This window comes from Peromyscus leucopus, chromosome 1, assembly GCF_004664715.2.
Source record: "Peromyscus leucopus breed LL Stock chromosome 1, UCI_PerLeu_2.1, whole genome shotgun sequence".
Classification (NCBI taxonomy): Eukaryota; Metazoa; Chordata; class Mammalia; order Rodentia; family Cricetidae; genus Peromyscus; species Peromyscus leucopus.
Genome location: NC_051063.1, coordinates 52603609 through 52618727, shown reverse-complemented (window position 1 = coordinate 52618727; position 15119 = coordinate 52603609). Strand labels below are relative to the sequence as shown.

General features: G+C 53.4%; 2 protein-coding genes across 3 annotated transcripts in view; one reads left to right on the top strand and one right to left on the bottom strand.

The window, feature by feature from the left end:
* The first annotated feature begins 2649 nt into the window (after positions 1-2649).
* Positions 2650-8234, top strand: Fbxw4 (F-box and WD repeat domain containing 4). Of its 2 annotated transcripts, none has more exons than XM_037207347.1 (3): positions 2650-6820; positions 7218-7359; positions 7739-8234. In XM_037207347.1, exons 1-3 carry the CDS (start codon positions 6615-6617, stop codon positions 7811-7813), a joined length of 423 nt encoding a protein of 140 aa, XP_037063242.1. In that variant the 5' UTR covers positions 2650-6614; the 3' UTR covers positions 7814-8234. The 2 variants fall into 2 exon arrangements, with proteins under 2 accessions (XP_037063242.1, XP_028747022.1); XM_028891189.2 differs by having other exon boundaries at positions 6087-6820; positions 7522-8234.
* Positions 8235-8739: 505 nt separating this feature from the next.
* The window catches only part of Dpcd (deleted in primary ciliary dyskinesia homolog (mouse)), a 17813-nt gene continuing 11433 nt past the window's right edge, over positions 8740-15119 (bottom strand). The window contains exons 4-6 of the mRNA XM_028891186.2: positions 14558-14691; positions 9325-9427; positions 8740-9020 (exon numbers count right to left, since the gene is read on the bottom strand). Coding sequence (XP_028747019.1) covers positions 8916-9020; positions 9325-9427; positions 14558-14691 — 342 coding nt within the window. The 3' untranslated portion in view covers positions 8740-8915. The remainder of the gene's footprint in view (positions 9021-9324; positions 9428-14557; positions 14692-15119) is intronic.

Below are 15119 nucleotides of genomic sequence, written 5' to 3'. Positions count from 1 at the left end.
GCAATCTGCAAGGTAGAGTGGTATTGCCGGCAGGACGCTGGCTGGGCGGAATGTGGGACTGGCTGGATGCTTTGCTTTTAACCTGTCATTGCCGAAACCTGAGCACGGCGTGGATTTTCTTTTATGTGTGCTGACTTGGCGGGGGGGGGGGGGGGGGGGGGGGGGCTCTCAGCATTTGGGCTACCCTTAGGTGATGGTGGGGGCTGGGATACCCACCAGGTGCAGCTGCCCCACTAGGCATAGGCTCTGCCATCTTTAGAGCTATTGCCACATTCATCTCTCAGGTACCCATCCACAGCAGCCTGTACTGAGCTTAGATTGCCCAGAGAGCCCTTTCAGGGTACCCAGGGGCTAAACAGGGAAGAAGGGTGAGGAAGGGCTGCCTGGAGCTTGCCTGTCCTATGTCCTTTTCATTTTCAGCCTTTTGCTCTGGTGGAACAGCACTGTAAGTTAAGCCCAAGGAGAGGGGACTCCCAGTGAGGGAGCTTCAAGGTGCATAGGACCCAGTTTCTGACAGTTGATGGTCTTCAGACCCAGTGTTCCACTCTCAAGTGACAGCCAAACACTGAAGTAGTCTTGTCAGGTTCTGAGGAACTGTGACAAAGCCCTCCTAGTCCTTAGCTTGAAGCTTGGAGGAGTCAAAGTGTACTATGTGTCTCCTGTCTGCATTTCAACAAGGCACTTGGCTAGTCCCTAGGGTGCCGGATGTTCCGTGTGGCACACACCTCCCAGCTTCTGGAAGGTCTAGTGGATCTGAATGCTCTAACATCACCTTCTACCACAATGAGCCTGCTGTTGCTATGGGATTGGCATTTTCCACCAAGGGGCATTTGAGCTGGCTGGATCTAGCATTGGCCACTAAGAGCAGAGCACTCTGGGTCCCCTGTGACTGGGGACAGGTAAGCTACGGGGTGGAGAAGCCTGTAACTCCAGACCTGAAGCTTGTCACAGGGGTCCAGCCATTGGCCCTAAGCCATCTTGGGGACTGTGAAGTAGGGAAGCAGGGAGAAGGCTTTTGGTGACATCACTGTTCCTAAGGCATTAAGCCCTCTGGGTACTGCCACCTTGCAGGTGTGTGGTCACATGTCCCTGCACAAAAGTCCTCTCTCCTTGTCCCTAAGGCCAGGGTCATCCCTGTTCTCTGTTATGCTTTCATTTTTGTCTTGAAGCTGCTGAATCTCTTTTTAGCCAGGGAAAGGGCAGAATGGGTTTCCCACATACGTAGGCTTTGCTCAGGGCCACCCCATGCCTGGAACCAATCTCTGCCTAAGGAAACTTCCTATGTAAGCACTAGTAGTGTCCCCTCACAAAGCTCTCCCTGATCTGTCACCATGGCCTCTTCCATCGAGGACTGAGTAAGCAGACTTGTAAGGGCTGCCTGCAATAAGCCCAGGTATGCTGGGAATGTCACTTTGCCTTGCGCTGAGCACAGGGTACGGATATATGGCATTTACTAACAACAGAATGGCAGAGCACAGGGATGGGGATGGAAACAGTGATCATCACAGGCTGCTGTGCTGAGGACATCGTGCGTGCCCCATTCCGCTCAGATGTGGCTGTCTCCCCTGCCCTTCCTCTCCCCGCCCCATGCAGGAGCCTGGCCTTCAGTCAGGGTGATTATGGGGACTGCCCCTCTTGAAAGTACCTGCCTTCTCCTTTGAAAGTATTACTGACAGCAGCTTTTTCCTTCTCTTTTTTCTTTCCTTCAAGGAACCCTGTAATTTCTTATTCTTTCTCCCCTTTGCTTTTGCTTTCTTGTCCTGTCCCCTGAACTCTTTGAAATCGCCTCTCTGCCTGCTGACACCAAACTGATACTTTGCGTTTCACTTCTCCTTATCCCTTTATGGCAACAGATGTTGAAATTTTGTATCCTTTTATCTGCCCGGCTGCCCTTTCCTGTAATTACGTCGCCTTGTTAGCAGTACAAAGTGGGCTGGCCGCTGCCTGGCCTTTGAGCCATTGTGTCTGAACACGTGTGCTCTGGTGGGTGCTGGAGGGGAGGCATGCTCACACACATACATGTGACAGACACTGTGTGCCTCCTCCTCCTCCTGACGTAGCAGGGACGATACATTTCAACATCATCCCCACATCTCCACTGTTAGGTTTGAAATCTGGGGCAGGTGGCTCAGTGGGCAAGGGTACTTGTCACTGAGCCTGACAACTTGAGTTTGACCCCCAGAACCTATATGGGAGGAGATAACAGATTCTTTAAATTGCTCCTTGACTTCCATAAGCACAACCTTGTCAAGAAATGTTTAAAAAAATTTTTTTGGGGGTGGTGGTTTCTTCCCTTGATTCTCTTACTAGAGGACCAGCCCCTTAGGCACCTGAGAGGTAGAGAGGCCTGCAGAGTACAAGTGAGGACCTGAAGGTGGACCTTGTATCTGCTAGGGCAGGGCCAGGGCTTGCAACCAGCTTGACCCTCCCATTCCCACAGGGGCAAGTCACAGGTCTCCTGACACGTGGCAGGCCCTACTCACCCACACATGACAGTGAGAGACCAAGACACAGAACTGGCGCTCCGTTGTTACAGGGAAAAGTGGTAGACTCGGAGGCCTAAAAGAACATGGAGTTAAGCTGGGCATGGTGCTGCACCCTTTAATCATAGCACTCAAGAGGCAGAGGCAGGAGGATCTCTGAGTTCAAGGACAGCCTGGTCTACAGAGTGAGTTCCAGGACAGCCAGGGCTCCACAGAGAAACCCTGTCTCAAAACACCAAAGGGGTCGGGGAGAGGCCTATTATAAGGACCACATGAGCCAGTAGGTGTGAAGTACTCAGTGTAGGCCTTCCAGACACAGGGACTCAACTGTATGAGCTGCTACAGAGGTAGCAGCTACTCCTTCACCACGAGACCTACACAGCCATCCCATTAGGTTACTACCAGGCTGGCTTTGCAGCACAGTCTGTATCCCGGATTCTGTCTTGGTATGTGACTTGAAAATATTTCCTCTGTAGCTTTGGCTTCTTTATTCCCAATCAGAGGCTAATCTGAGACTACTACTCTGCCCCAAAGCCTCACAGTGCTTCATGACATTAGGGATGTGTGTGCATCCACAGGTGTCTGAGGGACGGATGCCGGAGACTGCCATGTGTTCCCTCACATTGCCAAGCCTCTAGCCGAATCAGATGGCCAGCCTCATCACCTTGTCATTGCTATCCATCACAATCCCATCATTACCTAAAGAATCACTCATTCTCCTTCCTGAAAAATGTCTGTTTACCTTATAGAACGTTCTCTTTTCTCTGTATTGTTAGCTGAGTATAAATTTAGACTTCTCTCCCTCACTGGACAGTGTCTTCTTCATAGTGCAGCTCACATCCCCCTGTAGTTTCTGTTAATGCACAATACCTTGCATGTAGAAGGTGCTTGGTTAACGGTTAAGGGAGGAGAGAAGAGGGGAAATGATTGTTCTTGAGTGCCCCTGGGCCTGATTTAACTTACAGGCCATTTGCTCTTGGAGAGAAGAGATAAACTGCTTGTCATACTTCAAGTCTTTCAAAACTACTGTTAAGGTTCAGAGACTCCAGGGAGCACCATCAGCACCAGAATGTTAAAAGTAGCTGGAAGATGGTGTGAGAGCCACAGCATGCATCCTGTGGGCTGGAAGCCTCAGAATACTCTAGTACAAGAGGCTTGTGGTGATAATGTGGGCCAGAGGTATAAGGCCTGGGCTGAGAATGAAGTAGGGCATGGTGTTTAGACTGTAAGGTTCAGGCTGGAGGGGCAGGGGGATGCCTGTCAGCTTGACCATAGCGGCTGACGGCAGTGCATTATCTCACTTTTCTTCCTTCTGGTCAGCAGGTGAGCCAGGTCCAGGACACCTGATTGTTCTTTTGAGACTCCTGAAGGATACGGTCCCACACAGCTTGCTTCTCCCTGCACAGCACTAGAGGCTGTGTCACAGGAACAGACCCCTTCGGCAATCCTCCTCAGCCTGTCTCATTCCCGGGCTCACCCTGCAGGCTGCCCCATCTGTCTGTGTCATTCCTGGCTGGAGAGAATTATTGGAGCCAGGCTCAGGAGGCTAGGGTGTGGAGGTCTCCAGCCCTCAGCAGCTCCTGGAGGCCTGTGCTTTGTCTGCAGGAGTTGGAAGGGAAGGGACTTTTTGTCCTGCTCTCTATAGTGACAAGCCCAGTTCTTGCTCCTGTCTTGGCCTGGGGCTCTGAGCAGCAGCCCTGTTCCCACACAAGTTGTGGGACAGCCAAGTCTCTACACATGCCACCCCCTTTACCCCCTACAGTGAGAGGCCTGAGAGGCAGAGAAGCATTCTTAACATTCTTTCTAGAGAAAAGGGGTGAAATGTCTGAATTTGGGGGTCACCACGTTATACAAATTGCAATCTAATCGTTTTTACAAGAACACACTTGCCGTGAGAAAGGCAGCACAGGGGGTGAGCAGACAGACAGACAGACAGACAGACTGTTGAGGGCCATTGTTGGGCCAGTCTCCCTCCATCACAACAGTTAAGTTAGTTTGCTACTTAAATTGGGCCTGGGGTGGGAACCTGGAGGGCCCGTGGTGCCATTTCTGTTTGTTTTCCCAAATCAAAGCCCCAGCAGGGCTCCCGTGGCACTGCTGGGCTACTATTAGGACAGACAGGCCTTTTCCCAGAGCCCCGGGTGTCAGTTGATGCTCTGAACTTAACCTTGCGGGGCTATACAACAGAGCTTGGAGGCCTCAAGGCCAAAGAAACTGTATCTTCGTAGTGGTGGTTTAAAGTGTGTGTGGCCCCTTGAGAGTCCCAGACAAAGGAAAGCAGGGACTTCCCAGGCTGGGACAAGCAGATGAAGGGCTGGGCCTTTGGGTCTCCCCAGACCCCTTGGGCTGTGCTGTATTGGAGGCTACTTGGGCAGTGGACAGGATCCAGGTTGGTGGCTCAATCTGGATGTGCCCCCTCTCACTTCTGACCCACCAGCGTGGGTACCCAGCTCTGATTCTCTCAGAATCCCAGCAACACAGTGGACAGGCAGATGGGGCTCCACCCCTACACCCGGTCTTTCATCTTCTGTTTCAAACAAACATGAAATTACTTCCATAGATTAAAGAGGAGAGAGAGCTCCTCAATCACTCCTTACAGCCTCACTAATGGAGTGGGCAGGGCCCCAAAATCTGGAAAGGAGAGGGAGAACTGTGGAGGACGAGCTCCCACCTGGTGCACACAGATGCAAGCGGGCCTGTGAGATGGGCCTCTGCCCGCCTCCCATGGTGTCAGGTCGGTGGCTGTTCTAGGAAGGCAGAGTCTCTAGAAGCAAGGCCGAGTGGTCTGTATCAGACCCTGACCTGGCGAGATGTCTCTGGCCCCCCGGAGTCCCTGACAGATAGGCCTGTCTCTATCTCCTCAGGCCGACACTGGGCCACTGCATACATCAAGGAGATCCCTGGGAAGGTGGCTGGCACAGAGGTGCCCGTTCGGGACTTAACCCTTCAGTGGACAGCAGTAGTGTTCCTTGGAGGCCTTCACAGTGTTCACAGTGAAAAGCTAAGTAGGTAACTAGAGAGCCCCAGCTTCCTCCTTCAATGCTTTTCACAATGGCTGCCTTTTTGGGAGTAGGCTGGGTGACAGTGAGTGATTAAGGACAGCTTGGAGCTGAAGTCTCCATTTAGACACATGGCTGGCAGCCCAGCCCGCTTCAAGCCCTTTGTGGGGCACTGCTCAGGCCACAGTTGTGCTTTTGAGTCAATGAAATCCCCTCTTGCCCTGTGCCCAGGCCTCTTACCTGAGCATCCCTGTGATGTGTTCAGGACCTTGTTTCTCCCATCATTACCATGGAGGGCGGTGAAAAGGAAGCCGAGGCACTGGGCCCAGAGGGTGCCTCTTCCCCTTCTCCCCTCCACACATCCTGCAGAAGCTCTCAACGCAGCCACCATTCCCTGGCCACAAGGATTAGCTGATGCACTTGATATTGAGGGGCAGTTGCTAGGGCCAAGAGGCCCCCCTACGTGGTTGCTAGGGGTCTGGCATGGGGTGAGAGGTCTGCCCACTGCCGCGGTCACGGAGGGAATTACACAGTCACAAAGAAATTGTTCTTCTCAGTAATCTGGTCTCGGCCACCGGGTGGGGTACGGGTGGGGGAGCAGGCTGGAGCCCAGCAGGCTGGGGGCTGTGATCACAGAGGCGTGCTAGCCCTGGGCTGGGGGCCAGGGACCGGGAACACCAGGGACCAGCACGCTAAGCTGCTTTCTCAGCTATTTCTGCCGCTGGACACAAAGGTGTTTACTTGTTTTAACATCTCCTAGGACTCCCCTTTCTCCCTTTGTGTGGTCTTTATCCCCAATAAGGTTTGAGCCCCAGATTACAGGCAGGAATTAAGGCACTGGATTCGGGCAGCTCAGAACTGCATGACCTGCCAGATCAAGGAGTATGAAGTAGCCAAGTGTGTGCTTGTGAGGGGGCCTGACCCCTCCAGCAAGACCCATTCACTGCCCCAGGGACCAGGCAGCCAGCATGCAGGTGTGATGGAGGGTTGCTGCATTTGTCCCGCTGAGGCCTCAGCTGGGGTTGGGATACCGGGGGAGGGGTTTCCTAGTTGGAGGTTCAGTAGCTAGGATCTTCTTCCTCAGGGAGCACCCCCAGGAGATGGAGAGCTTTATGCCGCCGCCGTTTGCAGGATGAGAGACTGTGCATGGCCAAGGGGGACAGCCGTTCACTCTCTGCCCTTCTTTCCCTCCCGCAGTGGGCAGCTGATCACACATCTGGGCAGTGATTTCCCCCCAGGGGCTGGGGTGCTGGATGTCATGTATGAGTCCCCCTCTACACTGCTGTCCTGTGGTTACGACACCTATGTTCGCTACTGGGACCTCCGGACAAGTGCCCGGTGAGTGTGCCGGATGGGCACCAGTGCAGGCAGTCCTGGGTCAGCCCAGGGCAGGGCACAGAGACTCCTGTCAAGTTCAGGTTCCCTACCCTCAGTCCACTCCGGTCAGTGTGGCCTGGGAGACTGAGGACGACAGACATTTCTCAGAGCATCAACAGGTCAGCAGGAAACTGCTCTTGGCATCCTCTCCCAGATCTCGTGAGGCCTGTGTGCATCTCTCGTGGATCCTAGGTCAGGTAGTCTGCCAGGAGAAGGGGGATGAGGCTGTGTTGTCTCTGTGGCCCCAGGCTCGCAGGAGGCCTCTGAAGAGGACCCTTTCCCATTAGGTCTGGTAGTTAAGAAGCTGCTGAGTCAGGAGGGTACCCAAACCTGTCGGTATCTCTCTCTTCCCGGACAGGAAATGTGTCATGGAGTGGGAGGAGCCCCACGACAGTACCTTATATTGCCTGCAGACAGACGGCAACCACCTGCTGGCCACAGGCTCCTCCTACTACGGTGTGGTGCGGCTCTGGGACCGGCGCCAGAGGGCTTGCCTGCATGTAAGTGTTCCGACCAGCACATGCCTCTGGGGTGGCAAGACTCACGGTGGCCAAGGGTGTGCCTATGGTCCATGTCCCTGTTTCACTGGGTCTGGGACTCCTAAGTTGGGGCAGCCCATTTCCCAACTGGAATGCTCTCTCATCCTGTGTCCTCCTATCCAGGCCTTCCCGCTGACGTCAACTCCACTCAGCAGTCCCGTGTACTGCCTGCGATTCACCACCAGGCATCTCTATGCTGCCCTGTCCTACAATCTCCACATCCTAGACTTTCAGAACCCATGACAAACCAGCCCTGCCTCTGGGCTGGGCAAGTAAGCTAGCTACTCAGGGACCTCTCGTCTGGCACGTGAAGTGACTGCTACCTCACTCCTCTTCCCAGCCTTGCTGTGCTGCTCCTAGGCCGGCGGCCACAACCCTCGCACCTGAAGCGCGGCCTCCTGGACCCTGGCGCTGACTGATGGAGGCTCTCCCAGTACCTGTGGTCTTAGGAGAATGGACTTGAACCCAGGTGTGTACAACAGAGCCAAAGTCAGGGCCTGGGCTGGCAAGGCCAACCCTGTCCCCAGGCCCTTCAGAGCACTCTAGCAGCCTGAAGAGTGAGGTGAGGGGCCCCCACCATCCCAGCTGGACACAGTTAGTTGCTGGAGCTTCTGCTGGTACCAGCCGCCTCCTCAGTCAGGTCTCGACTTGGGCCAACTTCTTGGAGCTGGGGGCTCATTCTGAGACACTAGCCTGGTTTTGCTTTGAAACTAAGACAAGGACAAAGGACACCTGTCAGTTTGGGGTTCTGGGCTAGCCATTCCTCAGGCCAGCTGTGGGAAACGTGCTATGATTTTCATTTTTGTAAAAATAAATTTGGTTGTTCGCAAATCTGATTCTTTGTGGTTAGGTCATTCTAGAAGGCCCCAGGGAGGGAGATCAGATTTAAACTCAGGAATGTATACAGGGGAAAGGACAAAACCGTGGCTCCGTGTCCCCAAGAACAAAGGTTTCTTTTCTTCCACCTCTTTGGGCTGAGGACAGGGGCTGTGGACAGGGGCTGTGGACAGGGGCTGTGGACAGGGCTGTGAACCCACGGTCACCTACTCTGGTGCACCACACCCACCTGTGACAACCTGTAGGCTTGCTCACTTGAACCAGTGTCTTAACTTTCTGTGCCTTTTCCAAGATTGCTCCCATCTACCTCAGGGGAGTTTCTTCCCCCAGCTGCTTGTATAAGACAAGGCAGCACAGGGGTTCATAAGCTGCCCGGCCCTGTGCTCTCCTACTCTCCTCTCCAGGGTGGAGGGTGGTGGGGTGGGTTGTCACACTGACACCTTCCCCAGGAAGGCCGGGTGCTGAGAACAGGCACCCACACAAGTGGACAACAGGACAGTCCTCCTAGAGCGACTCCAAATGACTTTACTCAGGAAGAAAACCACGAGCAGAAGCAAGCTGTGTCCAGGAGCCAGCTCCACAGACTCGGTAATTCCTAGAAGCAGTTGCCCCGTGCCGGAAGAGCCCACGCCTGGTCGTCTCACAGCTTCCTCCACACTGGAGGCACAGGCTTCAGACAGCTACTGGGTCTTACAGTCCCCGTCGCTGCTGTGGGCCGTCTTGACCTTCTTTAGCTCCTTCTGGAGCTCTGATTCTGCCGCCATGACCTCCTTTGGCTTCTGATACTGTGGAGGGAACCAGGGAGGGACTAACTCGTCACTAGCCCGCCCTCCACACACTCCCTCTGGCTCTTCAGGATCCTTGCTCAGGTCCTGTGGCCAGGGAGAAGCAGCCCCAGGAATGACAACCCAAGTCCTGTGCTTTGCACCACCTCCCCATCGCACTGTTGGGTGTCAGGCCCCACCCCTCAGATGAGCAGGAGCCGCCTGCTCTTCGACAGGCACACCTAGGATTTGGGGTGTCTGGAGCAGGGAAGTGGGGGCGGGGGAGAGGAACCTCTTCCTGATGCCAAGTCTGGACAAATCTTACAGAGATTATCAGGGTGCAGTTGGCGTGAGCAAAGCTCAGTGCAGAATCATCCAGAGGAAGCTGGTGTCTGTCTAGGTCAGGAATGGAGAACTTCTTGTAGTACCTGTGGGGACACCAAGAGGCTGCTGGGGAGCCAGCACAGTAACCCCGACAGTCGGGCACCCGGCCCTTTGCTACCAGATTTCTACACAGCTCTCCCCCACTTTCTAGACAGCTGGACAGGCAAAGGGAAACCCACAAGAATGACCTGGTGCTTTTGAATTTGTGGTTCTGGACTCAAAAGGATGATGGTAGCCTTACGCCAGGCCAACCAAAGGTGAGCAGAGCCAGGGGGAGTTCTGAGATTAGCCCAGGGGGCAGAGTGACTCATCATACAGGACTGGCACTGTCAACTGTACAGGAGCCTTCCAAGACTCAGGGGACACCAGAAATGGGACATCTAACAAGAATCAGCAGATGGCTAGGGCTTCTTACCTAAGTAGTACAGTTCCTCCTTACATGAAACCTCACTGAAAGATGGGGCCACATCTGTCCCCACAATGACAACAATGTGTCTTTTTTTTTTTTTTTTTTTTGGTTTTTCAAGACAGGGTTTCTCTGTGTAGTCCTGGCTGTCCTGGAACTCACTCTGTAGACCAGGCTGGCCTCAAATTCACAGAGATCTGCCAGGCTCTGCCTCCTGAGTGCTGGGATTAAAGGCGTGCGCCACTGCTACCCGGCTCTTTCAAGGTCTCATAGACTGACTACTAAAAGCAGACAGGGAAGTCCATCCCAAGAAGCAGTCTTCCTGGGAGGACAAGCCACGAGACTGAGGGAACCCAGATCTCAGACTCTGGACCCCTTCCTCTCTCCATTTTCATATAGAGTAAACACAGAACCAACCAGAGTGCAGATAACAAGGCTTTGCCAAGAGGAAATGTCGTTGAGAGGGAGGTGGGATCCTGCCTGCTTTCCTGGCAGCTGTCAGTTCGGAGTCAGGAGCAGAGATTTCCTCATGCCTGCTCCTCACCTGATGCTGACTTACTAGACCAGGGCCTAAGGAAGGCCCTTCCTCTCCATTTCCTTGGTGGACCTGTGGGCTGGCACTGCTGGCGCCCTACCTGGACAAGTCACTTTCTGTACAGGGAGAGGCTGTGTGGGCTGAGGAGGGAAATGCCTCAGGCAGGTCCAAACAAACTCGAGAAGGGCCTGCAGAGAATGAGCTTTTAATCCTTCAGAGGGCCCTGGCCCTCATGACAGTTACACTGAGTCCACTTCAAAAGCCCTGATGCCCCGGGGACGGAGAGCGGAGAGCAATGCAGTACTTCTGCGGTCTTCCCGGCCCAAATCCCTCCGTTCAGAAGAGGCTCTGGGGCCCCTCTCTTCCCAGGTTCCCCTCTCCCCACCAAGGTGCTGGGACTCAAGGCAGGAAAAGAATGTTTATTTAAAGACTGACAGTTCAAAAGGAGTGGGGGCTGGGGAGCCTAATGGTGGCTTTTCTTTTCCAAAGCTCTGCCCCAGGGAAAGGCGATCCATCTGCCTGCAGTGGGTGGAATGCCTGCTTCATCCTCTTCCCAGCCATCAGGCGGAGTGAGGGCTTTTCCTGGGGCCCTGGTCTGGCCAGCAAAGGTGGCAGACACTGATAATAGCAGGAGGTCAAAGGTTAAACAGCGGAGATTAGGTGAACACAAAGACTTGTTAGGAAGTGTTAACATCTTCCCTGCAAATATACACAGAAAGCAGGACCAGGAGAGAAGCACCTCCCAACCCAGGCGGGACCAATGGAGGGGAAGCAGCCCCGCTGTGCCCCCACCCATGGCAACTTCAGGATCACAGAGAACTTAAAGGTGTATGTATGGCTTGCTTTATCCTCCTCCTGGGACCGCCAGGGAAAGCCAGGCCTGAGAGGGTTAGCTTTGCTTTGCATCTATGATGGATTTCGTTTACTGGGTGAGGTCAAAGAGCCACTGCTAGAGTCTCCTGACATCCAGGATGCTATCGAGTAAAGGGCTCCACCTTTCCTTCTGCACAGCTGCCCCAACTCACCTTAGAGTTTGCCACCACAATAACTGAACTGGAATTGTTCACCAGGACCTGGATGAGAGGAACCCACTGTGCTTCTGGAAAAGTCAGAGTGCCTTTTTGTCCCACTCTGCTTGTATCCCCTGCCCAATTCCCTGCAACCTTCTACCCAATTCCCTGCGACCCCTGCCCAATTCCCTGCAACCCCTGCCCAATTCTCTGCAACCCCTACCCAATTCCCTGCGACCCCCTACCCAATTCCCTGCAACCCCCTACCCAATTCCCTGCGACCCCCTACCCAATTCACTGCAACCCCCTACCCAATTCCCTGCGACCCCCTGCACTGTGAATGGACAAGGGGTACAGATTAGGCTCGGTGGAAGCCCCAGAAGGAGAGCTGAGGCAGGGCACAGACCCTGCCCCACACTCCTCTAGCTTGCACACTGGCTTGGCAGGTATCCAGAGAAGTCTCCAGCCAGTCCTGCCCTGAGAGTGGCAGCAGGTAAAGCTTAGACCTCAGGCGCTAGGCAAACTACACGGTTACTTCCGGGGGCCCACAGAGTCACAACGAACAGGCCCACACTCAAGGTTCTCAGTCTCACCAAAGGGAGTCCCACCGAGTCTGACTGTCTGGAAGCTGTCTGAGCATGGAATCCTGTCGTCCAGCAATGCTCACTAATAAAGCCAGCAGTTAGAATATCTATGTCAGGTTAGGCAGGCTCTTCCCACCCCTTGCTCTCGCAGCTTGGCCATAGTACAGGGTGCATGCATGTATGTGAGGTCAGATTCCTCAAACCATTGTGAGGTAGTGTAAGCATGCTTCTCACGAGTGAGGAGAACTTGGCCAGAATCTACCGTTGACACCTAGCAGAGGCTAGATCTAAGTCAGTCTTCCCAGTTCAGCATACTCTATCTTTCCACTTACAGCTGCCAGCTTCCAGGCTGAGACACGGAACCTTCCTTACACAAACATGCTTATCAGGACCAGATAGTGCCACACCAGGATCCTGCAGAAATGGTTTCTTCCTTCCCGATTCATGTTATTAATGCCCAGGGCCAAGGACTAGACTACCACAAGACACTGGAATCAACTTCTTCAAGCCAAATTCAGTTCTGCAGGGGCCAGGCAGATACCAACAAGGCAACTGTGTATAGCTGTGGTCAGGAGCCACATTCTAGAATTTTGAAATGTGGGCACACCTCCAGGTGAAGAAAGGTGGAGGCCTATGTAAATGCATAGGCCCTGAGCGAGAAGGCCACACTCTCTGCATAGGCCACTTTGTGCTGACTTTTATATGCGTTTCTACAACCATTAAATACAGAGATAAGAATAAATACGCTTCATGTCCACCTCTGGATGGTGTGATGATCAAGAAAGAGATTCTAAAAGTATTCTAAAAAATTAAACCCTGCTCATATAAAACACTTGTGTTTCGTTGGATGGCTGGAAGTGCAGGTATTGACTGTATTTCTCCAGTTGGAAGGTAGAAATTCCATTAGGCACAGCAAAGGGCTGGTTAAGTTGGGTGGCCTCTCCAGCCTACTTCCTAAAAGAGGGACCTGCAGGGGGCAGGCTGAGCCTGGTTAGGATTCAGAAACACAGTTCCAAAGTGAGTACCAAAATACCATTTTTTCCCTCTGTGGGAAGCCCCCCTCCTAGGGTACCCCTCCCACCCTGCCTTGCCTCCAATAGCATCTCAGAAAGTCCCCAACTCCTGCCCTTGGGTGCTAGGATGCTCCACTAGCCACGGAGCCCCTGGCCAACAGCGCCACCTATGGCACATACAGGATATGAGTGCAGGAGATGGGGCCCAGAGGATCTGCTCACAGATGAAGTTTTTGGTGAGCTAGCTGGCCTCTCTTCTAGCACTCGCTTGTAATCACATTTCTGCCTGATATCTGTATTCCACAGTGACCTCTGGGGGACAAAAAGGAGGCAGCAGCCAGCTCCACAAAGCGCTGAGCTGCAGATTCAAATGCTATCAGAAGCACTTTTGTTCCCAGTTTGGACCCAGGGCTCCGTCCGCCAGGGAATGCTTGCTGAAGCACGGACTTTGTTTTCCTACAGGCAATTTCTCTGTTGTCTGAAATTGCTAAATTCCACTTTAGGCACTGACTCCTGTTAATGATGAGAACAATAACGGGGATAAACGGCCTTTTATCTGAGGACTTCAGTGTGCTTTATAAACGCAAACCCTTATTATTATGACTTTATATTTATAGACAAGGTCCACTACAGGGGCTGCTGGCTGCATGTACAGCAATAATCCTGAAATTAATTCATTCATCTCTACCCTTTCCCTTGTCCCCTCACCCCTGCCAAAGTGACAGGGTGTGATGGCGCTAAGAGGAGGGAGGGCCCAGGGCCACACTGGAGGGCTGGCGTTCCTCTGCCTCCCTGTGGGTAGGCCTCCTGGACTAAGGGAGACTGCAGCACGTCACCTGCCGGAGGGGGAGCTCTCCTCTGAAGCAGCAGTGGGATACAGGCACCATGGGGTTCGGCCCTGTACCTCAGGCAGCAAGTTGGGTAGTTTGGCAGCTTGTGGATGAGGAGATTAAACCCCCCCCCCCAAAGTGAAGTTCCAGTTTAGAATTGGCCCCATACCCTCTCTCTAGCTCAGGTTGAAACAGATTCATTTCTAGATTCTTCAACTGTGATCAGGGCACCAGAAACCCAAAGTAATCACACCTTGGCCACCTCTCAAACCACAGCACCCACTGCCTACCCCAGCAGATTATAAAGGGACTCTGCAACAGAATTCTAGAGATTTCTGAGAGCCAAAATTCTGCCTACTTCCCCTTAGTCCAGGGAGGGACAAGAGCTGCTGCTGCAGACTGATGTTTTAGTCTCCAAGTGCCACCCAGGCAGGTGTGCCTTCCAGGACATGGCTCCGTGCCAATTCAGTGACGTCACCAAGCCAAGCTCACCAGGTCAAGGACATAACAGCCTTAGGATAAAACTACCAGAGACCACAAGTTAATAGTTAGGTGATTCCCTGAAGTCCTCATCCATTCAACAGAGAGCCCCATAAGCCCCCAAAATATGACAGGCTCCAAACTAGACACTGGCTCGAGATCTACCTTGATGGAGCACCACACAGTCAGCTCATGCACTCTCAGCACCCCTGAGGTTGAAGTACAGCCTGCCCCCCAGATAAGGAGCAGCCTGAGCTCTCACTCCACTCTCCCCCAGCTCACACACAAGGAAACAGGTGCCCACCACGCCACTCACTTTTTGTTCGTCGTTCTAACAATGATGCAGCGCTCCTTCTGGGCCACAGAGACGCTATAGACATCCTTTGGGTAGGGGAGATTTCGAATCCGCCACTGGAAACTTGTTTTAGTGTCCTTGCGCATGAAGATGGGCTGTGAAAAGCAAATCAGCCCAGGCTGGCCTTAGACTCGCTGTGTGGTAGAATGACCTTGACTTCTGCTTCTCCTGACTCCACCTCCCCAAGCACTGGGATTACAGGCATGTGCTATGATACCCAGGTTATCGAGGACCATTCTTGGGGAAGGTACAAAGGGTTGGCCCCTTGCCCTCCCCAGGCTCTGGCCAGGGAAGACGGGAAGCCCTCTGCTCTTCTCTATGGCTCCCACCTAAAGCAACTGCTGTTGCAGTCACATACCAGGCCTGGGGGCCTTGCCCTGCAATGGCCAAGATAAACCCTTGGGGTGTTCACACCAGGGTGGTTAGGTGGGCATAGTGGATGTAAGGTGGTGAACCAATCATGGTCCCTGCCCTGAGGGTCAGGAGTCTCCTCCCAGTCCCCATAAGACCCTGGACAAACAGA

Excerpts from the sequence above, each read along its gene's own strand:
- Fbxw4 (XM_028891189.2), top strand. The coding sequence starts at position 6,615 with ATGAGAGACTGTGCATGGCCAAGGGGGACAGCCGTTCACTCTCTGCCC. Across the intron at positions 6,821-7,217 it reads GACCTCCGGACAAGTGCCCG|GAAATGTGTCATGGAGTGGG; the intron begins GTGAGTGTGCCG and ends CTTCCCGGACAG. Across the intron at positions 7,360-7,521 it reads GCCAGAGGGCTTGCCTGCAT|GCCTTCCCGCTGACGTCAAC; the intron begins GTAAGTGTTCCG and ends CCTCCTATCCAG.